Source organism: Ipomoea nil, unplaced genomic scaffold, assembly GCF_001879475.1.
Source record: "Ipomoea nil cultivar Tokyo-kokei standard unplaced genomic scaffold, Asagao_1.1 scaffold1043, whole genome shotgun sequence".
Taxonomy (NCBI): domain Eukaryota; kingdom Viridiplantae; phylum Streptophyta; class Magnoliopsida; order Solanales; family Convolvulaceae; genus Ipomoea; species Ipomoea nil.
Genome location: NW_017617471.1, coordinates 10,635,079 through 10,644,960, shown reverse-complemented (window position 1 = coordinate 10,644,960; position 9,882 = coordinate 10,635,079). Strand labels below are relative to the sequence as shown.

The window sequence follows — 9,882 nt, the reverse complement described above, 5'->3', positions numbered from 1 at the left end:
CAAGAGCACAGAACCTTCTCCCCTGGACGAGGACGTCTCAGATGATGATGAACCAGTCGAAAACGATGATCCTGACTGTCCAAGAATCTTGGTGACTAAAGAGGAAAAGAAGAGGCTAAGACGCCCGTGGCGCAAAACTCTCATCATTCATCTTCTTGGGAGAACGGTAGGCTACAACCTCCTTCTCCGGCGCCTGCAAACGCTATGGAAACTTAAATCCTCCTTGGAACTGATCGACCTTGTTCATGGATACTATCTAACGAAATTTGAGTCTCAAAACGACTACGATCACGTCAAGTTAGGAGGTCCTTGGATGTTGCTAGACCACTATTTGATCGTCCAAGAATGGGAACCCAATTTCAAACCCACGTCCAACGTAACAAGAAAGCTCTTAGCATGGATCCACTTACCAACTTTGCCGATAGAGTACTTCGAGGAAGAATTCCTCATGAAGATTGGTCGCCAACTGGGCAAACCAATCAAAGTAGACGTGACAACATGTTTAGCGTCAAGAGGAACTTTTGCCCGTGTCTGCGTTGAGATCGATATCTCAAAACCATTGCGAGCTAAATTCACTCTGGCGGATGAAGTATACCCTGTTGAGTATGAAGGTATCCACATGATATGCTTCAAGTGTGGATTATATGGCCACAAGCAAGAACTCTGTGGCCTTGATGGGAGGACCCATGATCCTCCGAATTTGCCTGAAGCAGCAGAAGTTGCAGAGATGGAAACAGAGAATGCTCAGCAGAAAACAAGAAATACGCCCAGTCCCTACACTGACAAATTTGGCTCATGGATGATTGTCAAACGCAAGGAACGAAGGAATCCAAAGAAACCTGAGAGGAGGCCAGTCCAAGATTTGAGGACGGCCCCAGATCAACCGCGAGATCCCGACCCCAAACCCGTCTCCCACAACATCCCGCTCACTACCCGATTTGCACCACTGAATGACTTGACCGATGATGTGGTCATGGATAATCAACCCAACTCGTCTAGATCCCAGAATCTTCAGACAATGGCCCCTGCGACAATCCATCCCCGAGTTCATATTAGCAACAAGGAACCTGAATCAAGCTTTCAACCAGACTTCCAACCAAAGGAAGTCAGATCTCCACAGTTCATCACCGCTAGAGGTCGAGATAGCAGAACCAGTACACCAAGACGAGCTGCTGCAGGGGAAGAACACGTGCTCGTCCGCGGTTCCTCTAGGGGGAGCATTATCAGATCCATTGTTCATCACAGTCCTAGACCCCCGGAGCTAGGACCACCTCACCACACTACTGCCCCGATCTTGAACGTCCCTCCAGAAGATGGGGGAACATTTTTTGATTGTGACACACCAAAGGACACGATGGAAGAAGATAATCAGGGCGCGGCCAACTTTGGCTCTCAGGGGGATCCTCACATGCTCTCATGCTCTTTTGAGCATGCTTCTTTTTGTCTCTTTGTTTTTATGATAGTACTCTCATGGAATTGCCAAGGTGCGGCGTCACGAAAGTTTCACCGCACCCTTAAACAATTAATCCGAGATCACAAACTTGATATCCTTTGTCTCTTCGAACCAAGGGTATCAGGCGAACATGCTGATAAAATTTGCGTTTCCATCGGCTTCGATGAATGGGCTAGGATTGAAGCATTTGGCTTCTCCGGGGGCATTTGGGTGTTCTGGAAAGCCACCTCTATGGTTGACATCCACTTCACCCATCCCCAGTTCATGTTGCTTAGGGTCTCACACCTGAATGAGCAGCATTGGTACCTATCACTGGTCTATGGTAGTCCAGACTATTCACTCAGAAGGGAGCTCTATGCTACTCTTTCCTAGGACTCTATAAATTTTCATGGGGATTGGCTTTCCATGGGGGACTACAATGCAGTTCTAAATAAAGATGAAGTATCAAAAAATAACTCTTTTTCCTCTACTCGTTGTGCAGACTTCGGCAATTGGATTTTCAGAGAAGGCCTCATTGATTTGGGTTTCGTAGGAGCAAAACTCACTTGGTGTAGAGGACTTAAGTCCTCCTCCTTCAAAGGTGTTCGGCTAGACCGCGCACTCTGCAACACTGGATGGAAATCTAGATTCCCAGATGCCGAGATCACTCACCTGCCAATGATTAGCTCCGACCATGCTCCTCTTCTGCTGAGAACTACTGCTAGAACTAATGGAAACAATGCTAAGAAATTCATGTTCAATGCTATGTGGACCACCCACCTGGACTACCTGAACATGGTGAAAGATGTCTGGGACCCTGCGTCTGGGATTGAAGCTAACAAGAGACAACTAGCACAAAAGTTTGAGTCCTGGAATCGTGACACTTTTGGCAACCTTTTCCAACGAAAAAAGCGGGTTATTGCAAGGCTGAATGGTGTTCAGCGTGATCTAGCAGCTAACGCTAGGTCTGATCTCATCAGATTGGGGAGAAAACTCCGCGATGAATACGAATTGATTTTGTATCAAAAGGAAATGCTTTGGTTTCAAAGGTCTCGAGAGGATTGGATTTCTTCAGGTGATCGTAATACGAAGTTCTACCACGCTGCTACAGCCGTGAATAAATCTAGATCATCAATCAACTCACTGAAAGATGACCAAGGACATCCCTTTCCCAACGAAGAAGCAACGCTTGATCATGTTAGTCAGTTCTTTAAGATGTTATTCACAGCAGATCCCTCCTGTCCAGAGAATGTTGATTTCATAGGAAAATTTCCCAGACTCAAAGAGTCTGACTGGCAACGACTTAACCAACCAGTTACTTATGAGGAAGTGAAGAAGGCAGTGTTCGACATGTCACCTTTTAAATCTCCCGGACCGGATGGCTACCATGCGGGATTCTACCAACATGTTTGGCATGTGCTTGACCAAAATCTGGTTGATTATGTCGTGGAGTTTTTCGGCAATGGTGTGTTGCCGGAAGGAAGTAGTGATACGATAATCTCTTTGATCCCTAAAGTAACACCGCCGGAATCTGTTAAACAGCTTAGACCGATTGGCCTCTGCAACACATCCTACAAATTAATTACAAAAGTCATGGCTTCTAGATTGAGGCAAGTAATGCCCAAATTGATTAGCCCCGCTCAATCTAGTTTCATTCCCGGAAGGCAGACGACTGACAACATTATTATCTATCAAGAACTACTGAAATCCATGAACATGAAAAAAGGCAGCACTGGTTGGATGTTGGTAAAAGTCGATCTTGAAAAAGCTTTTGACAGAATATCTTGGAACTTCATCAGATCTACGCTGCAAGTAATTGGTTTCAACCGGGATTGGATTAGGAACATCATGCACTGTGTATCATCCTCCAAACTAGCTGTATCTTTCAACGGTAGATGCTCAGAATAGTTCAATCCCTCCCGAGGGCTTAGGCAAGGAGACCCGATCTCACCTCTGCTTTTTGTACTCTGCGTCGAAAGGCTGAGTCACCTCATTGATGATATGAAGAGTAAGGGTCTATGGGAGGGTATAAGAATATCAATGGATGCTCCTTGTCTCACGCACCTGTTCTTCGTAGATGACATGATTCTACTTGGCCAAGCCTCAACCTCCCAGGCCACCCTCATAAAACATTGCTTAGATTCCTTTTGCTTTCAATCTGGACAGCGGGTAAACTTACTCAAATCATCTCTTTACTTCTATAAAAATACACCCTTGATTGTTCAACAGGGGATCTCGAACCTCCTTGGCATTCCAATCGCAAATGAATTAGGCAAATATCTTGGTGTTCCATCCTTGCATGGCGGTATCAAAAAAGGAACCTTTGATGAACTCATAGGGAAGGTAAAAAACAAACTAGCTGGCTGGAAGATGAAAACGCTCTCCTTTGCAGGTAGAAGGATTCTCATTCAATCTGTCCTGACTGCTATTCCTCAATACTCCATGCAATCCACCCTTCTACCAGTAGGCGTTGTCAAAGAATTAGACAAACTGCTCCGTGCCTTTCTCTGGGGTGGCTCGGAAAATAATAGGAAATGCAACCTAGTTGCATGGGATTTGGTTACGCAAAGCAAAGAGCGAGGTGGTCTAGGAATCCGTAGATTGGAAGATATGAACATCGCACACCTTGCAAAACTGGGTTGGAGGATTCGATCAGGAGAAAATTGCTTATGGGCTAATATTCTAAGAGCAAAATACAACGTACACCCTTCGAGTCCTTTGCTATGGAGATCGAAGGCCAACATGTCAAACGTGTGGAAGGGAATAATCAAGGCAGTTCCTCTGCTTGTCAAAGGCACTAGGATCGTAATCAGAAATGGCAAAAGGACTAAGTTTTGGATGGATGCATGGCTTGGTCACCGGCCTCTCTACGAGCTTTGCTCTCCTTGCTTACCACTGCCGGAACTCTACGCTTCTGTTGCAGACTACTGGCTTCCAGAGATTGGATGGGACTGGGGAAAAATTGGCAGCAATCTTCCAGCTAGCCTCATAAGCCGTCTATCTGCTATTATTTTGAGCGAAGACACAGAGGATGAGGATTCCTGGGGCTGGGGGGACAACGGCCCTAATAAATTCTCAACAAAAGCTGCTTACGAGTTAAGCACAGATTGTAGTCTGCCTATCACTAATCCAATCTGGAGCAGCATCTGGAGTCTCAAAATTCCAAGTAAAATTCTCACTTTTCTTTGGATGGCAAGGCACGACCGCATCATGACCAATGTTAACAGGAAAAAGCGTGGCCTTACGGACTCTGCAGTATGCTCGACTTGTGGAAATAGTGAGGAAACAACAGAACACATACTCCGCTTCTGTCCAGAGACGAAACGGATCTGGCAAGACATCCTCCCGGGGCTAAAAAATGATCCAGGAACGACCTTTGATAAATGGTTCGATGACGGCATTAGAGGTCTGTCACCGGGTAACCGTATTCACACCTCGCGTGTTTTCTTTGCAATTACAGCGTGGATGTTATGGATTTGGAGAAATGATAGGATATTCAACAACGTAAACACTGACATAAGGCAGAAGATCTTCCTTATCCATGCCAAAGTTGCTGAGGTTGGCAGAGCTTTTGGGAATATTGAGGGCATTCTGAATGGTGCAGCCCCTACCAAGTGGAAGCTTCTTAGATGGAATAAACCGCCATTGGGTTGGATCAAAATCAATATCGATGGGTGCTGTGGCATTGCCACGTCCAGAGCCTCATGTGGAGGTTTGGCAAGAGATGACCAAGGCAAATGGATTAAGGGATTCACTCACGCCATCGGCCTATGTACACCAGAGGTGGCAGAAGCATGGGCTTTGCTTAAAGGAATTCAATTCGCAAAGATGCTTGGGAGCTCTCAAACCTGCTTTGAAAGTGACTCAAAACACATTGTGGATGCCATTAACAATGGATATAAAGTCAGCAGTATTGCAGAGAATATTCTTCATGCATGCAAAAGGGAGCTTCAGTTGGCAGGCTCTTGGCACTTATCCCTCATTTCAAGAGATCAAAACCATATGGCTGATAGTGTTGCTAAGCTTCATCCTGGCCTCCATCGGACGACAATCCTAGACAATCCCCCTGAGGATCTTATTAGTAGACTTGAAGATGATCAATTTGGCGTTCCGGTGTGGCGTCTTGCTGCCACTTAAACTTTGTACTTTTGGGTTACCCCCTTCCTTCTAGATCTAAAAAATAATAATAATAATAATAATAATAATAATAATCTATTGCACATACTAACTAACTGTATGAGATTATTCCTCAGCCATTGATAGAACTTCTTAAGCCGCATTGAATGTGTTTTCTTGGTTTGTTCTCCGTTGGTGGATTTGCAGATCTCGCATTCCTAGTGGATTATGGGTTTGTGTTTTCAGTTTCGGTCTTCATGTTCCTCGTAATCATTGTCTCGCCAACTGGACCTTCCATTGGGGTTTTTTCGATCAGTAAGGATGGGATTCCCGGCTGGTTGCCTGGGTTGCCGTGACCACTTGTTGTGGCGAGTGAGCGATCTCCCTCTTTGGATGAGGTCTTCGATCTCCTTTCGCAGAGTGGTGCATTCTTCGGTAGTGTGTCCCGCATTCTGGTGGTAACAACAATATTTAGGTTCTGTAGCGGTTGGTTAGACACATTGCGGTCGATTATTTAGTTGTGAGAGGGGTGGTAGTGGTAGGTTTGTTGCCGACACAAGGCGGGGTAATTGTACCTTGTATGCTGGTTGGGACCCTAATGCAGAGACCACTCCGTAATGATGGTTGATGGGTTCCTTATGGGTATTTGGTCCGTTTTTCATTTTTGATGGTCGGTTCTCTAAATGCGTTCTCATATCTTCACGGGACCGTTTCACCTTCAACTTCATTTTCTATTGCAAAGTTTCCTCTGTTTCTGCATATTTATGTGTCTACTAGATGACTTGGGCGTAGGTCTCGAGGGTTTTCCTTTGTAGACTAGTGAGTAGATCTCCAGACCTTAATGCTTCCGTAAATAATGTTAGGGCCGTTTAATGAGTAGATCCCTAGAAACGCATCTTTCAAATGATTTTTCAAACATGCATTTTTCAATCATTGTTGTTTCTCGTACTACTATACGACTCGTATTTATACGAGAAATTCATGTTTCTTGTATTTTAATGAATCAGTAAAAAGCAGTGTGGGATCCTTAGGGTTGGGTTCAACCTTTTGAAACAATGAAAAGTGAATTTTTAAGAAACTTATTTAACGCTAGAAACATCTCAAATGAATTTTTTTTTCAAAATTGTACATGTTTTAAGAGCTTTCTATTTTTATCATTGCATCCTAATTTATTCATATTTCAGTCACTGACCCTCGGACACACAGAGATATGGCGGACGAAGATTCAATACAAGAGCTAGAACTCTTCTCTCCGCCGTGCCTGCACTTTATTGCCGCGTTCCTCGCCATGGAACCCCCCGACATCATCATTTCGTTTGCTAGGTAATCGCCTTCCCTGCAAAGCTGCGCGTTTTAGCCAACAGGATGTAACATTTCAGTTACTTACATCGTTCAACAATTGACAGGGATTGCGGCGGAGGTAAGATCTTGGAGAGAGTACAGCGCTTCATTTGGGAACACTGCATCAATAGAACTGTAAGTTATCTGAAATTCTCATAAAATTATTTTCAAGGTGTTGTTCACTTGTTCCTAATCTTTAATTGAGGAATGTGCTCCTGAATTTTACTTGACAGGATACGAAGCCTTTCGCTCCTTACTTGAGAAGTTTTTTGAAGAAGCTTATTGTCGAAATTGAATCGAGTGGTGAAGTTGTTATTGATGAGTTATATGAGAAGTATGTGTATTACATGTCTCTGAAGGTAATCATAGTGTGTCTTCTTTGATGTTCAATTTAATAGTCTTTTTTTTTTTTGGGTTATAATAATTAATATTCTCATTATAATTAGGAAAATGAATCAGTAAAAGGCAATGCAAGATTTTCAAAAACCATTTCTTTTCTTTTCCCTAGAGGTGAGTGACTTTTATTTTTATTTTGGTTTTGTATTGTTTCGTGAGTTGGTATTATATATTGTGTTTGTGAAAAGCAATATTGATTATTGATTATTGATTTTAATATGTTTTTGTATCTCTAGAATGTTGGGATTTGTCAAGTTGTCCAAAATCTAGGAAGTTGGAAGTTCTGCTGCATTGCTCGGTCAACATGCTTGAAGGAGATACAGGGTATGGATTGTTGCAACAAGTTGATGATGGTCCATTTAAATGAATAGATTCAGATTTGAGAGTGGATTTGAAATCTATTGTGGCAGAGTTGGAAATTGCTATTTAATGTATAATTTCAACAAATCTTTCTTTTGGATTTAAGTACTATTTGAAATCCATCTTAAGCTTGGTCTTCCAAACAAGAAACAATGATGAGAGTTTTTAATTCATGTTGGGGTCTTCAGGTCCATTTGTATTAATGGATACTGAGTCTACATCTCACAACATTTGGAGAATAGCAAGAATGAATCTGAGAATTGGAATGGGTGGATGATACAGAGAAGGGCCTATTTTCTTGTTGAGATATACTTATTGCAGTTCTCTATTGTGTTGCTATGACCTCTCAGTAGTAGCATTTCTAATCAAATTGGGGTTCCTAATAGGCTAATACTTGGTTCAAGCAGGTGTACAATTTGGCCATCAAGTCTTTTCCTTTCAGAGTTCATACTTTCTTTTCCAGAAGTATTCACAAATAAATCTTGTTTTGAGGTGAGATGTAAGTACAGATCTATCCATTTTGTTCTATATTTCTCAATGTGTTGTCCTTCAAGTGGCAATTCAAAATTTTTCATATGTTATTTTTCCGTGCCTTCTCCTTGCTCTCTTTGTTGTCGAGAGTTCTGCTTGTAACAATGCATTAATGGGTTGGACAATCTACATGAATCAAAACTTTTTTGTTTTTTACCAGATCTTTTATCATGGCATTTGTGGGGTTTGCCAATTCATGAGTAATCAATAAATGAAGTTGTAAAACAGTAACACTTGTCACATGCTACATTGTTTGGTAAAATATTTGGTATAAAAATTAGGTCCAGGTAGCAATTTTCTTCATCATGGATTTCTGATCAAATATATGTAGTGACCCGTGCATTTATGTTCTTTCTGACAACAACAGGTTGGTTCTGGTGTTGGATTAGTTGGCATCTGTCTAGCTCATATAAAAGCCTCCCAGGCAAGTCTTCTGTCTCTTTCCCATCACTTCTTTTTTGTCAAATGCTACTAAGACCTCAGAGTTTAATTGAGAATCTTAATAATATAACTGATACAGGTGATACTTAGTGATGGTGACTTGTCAACTTTAGCAAATATGAGGCTTAATTTGGAGTCAAACAAGCTTACTACCAGAAATGATTTCTTGGAACATGCAGTCGATTCTAATATGGTGAGTTAATATAGAATATAACTTTGTGCTTCTTCCAGTGGCTTTCCCTTGCTTGCTCTCTGTCTTTTGTACTGTAGTCCCTTTTAATTTTCGCACTGATTGCCAAACTTGGATGGCGGGCTCATTCTAAGACATTTGGGTCCTTTTTTTTTTTTTTTCCTCTTTCAGTGTACAAATGAGCCATGTTAAGAAATTCTCAACAGATTTCTTGTGGATCCATCTGAAATACTTCTTAAATGAAAAACCTTTGAATCACATTTGCATGTCAGCTAAGCTGCTTTACTTTCTTATTTGTCTGGAAAGGTTACTCCTTTCTACAACTGCTAAAAGTTTAGTCTATCAAAAAGACTAAAAATCATTCTCCTAGAATATAAATCATTTAATCATATTATTATTTTCACACATTGAGAGGTGTGTTCAAGATATCACATTACACACACACACATGTATATATTTATGGATTCATGCTTTTGTCCTTTACCTCGAAATCCAGGGGAAAACCAATTCATATAAATTGGGTTGGATGAAAATATTATCTGAAATATTGCAAATCTGCCTAGAGGTTTAAGCTTCCTACTTATTGGGGCACTCTTGGAAACTATGGACTGCGGAGTACATAAGTCAGATAGAAAGTGGCTTGTGCAGTGAGACATTGATTATTACAATAGGTGCAACTAAAACTTGATTTTGGTGTGTACCCAACAGTGACCTAGACTTATAATTTTACATTCTCAGGTGCAATGCTTGCATTTGCCCTGGGAATCTGCAGCTGAAAATGAGCTTCTGCAGATCAAGCCAGATATAGTGTGAGCATATTCTCTATTCACCATACTATTTTGTGTTTTGAGAGTACAACTTCAATTAGTTAATATTGCATTGCAATCAATCTTTCTGCTATTTAGCAATGTTTTCTTAACTGAGATCAGTATAGTTTGGGTGCAGATGTAATTTATGATCCATTGTGTCTACCACATCTTGTTCGAGTCCTAGCTGTTCTTCTGAACCGGGAAGGTTTATACGCTGATGGCAGAAATGACCGCTCTGATGTTTGTCCACGCAATCAGAAGTGTGC

The 9,882-nt window shown here is 41.8% G+C and overlaps 1 protein-coding gene across 2 annotated transcripts in view; it reads left to right on the top strand.

Annotated features, from left to right (window-relative positions):
• The first annotated feature begins 6,718 nt into the window (after nt 1–6,718).
• LOC109180891 (protein-lysine N-methyltransferase EEF2KMT) overlaps nt 6,719–9,882 on the top strand; it is a 3,607-nt gene continuing 443 nt past the window's right edge. The window contains exons 1-10 of one of the 2 annotated variants that reach the window (XM_019330594.1): nt 6,719–6,871; nt 6,955–7,024; nt 7,123–7,248; nt 7,336–7,399; nt 7,522–7,609; nt 8,053–8,137; nt 8,544–8,600; nt 8,697–8,810; nt 9,546–9,616; nt 9,742–9,882. The exon at nt 9,742–9,882 is cut by the window's right edge and continues 443 nt beyond it. In XM_019330594.1, coding sequence (XP_019186139.1) covers nt 6,759–6,871; nt 6,955–7,024; nt 7,123–7,248; nt 7,336–7,399; nt 7,522–7,609; nt 8,053–8,137; nt 8,544–8,600; nt 8,697–8,810; nt 9,546–9,616; nt 9,742–9,882 — 929 coding nt within the window. In that variant the 5' untranslated portion in view covers nt 6,719–6,758. The remainder of the gene's footprint in view (nt 6,872–6,954; nt 7,025–7,122; nt 7,249–7,335; nt 7,400–7,521; nt 7,610–8,052; nt 8,138–8,543; nt 8,601–8,696; nt 8,811–9,545; nt 9,617–9,741) is intronic. The other variant, XM_019330595.1, reaches the window with a different exon arrangement.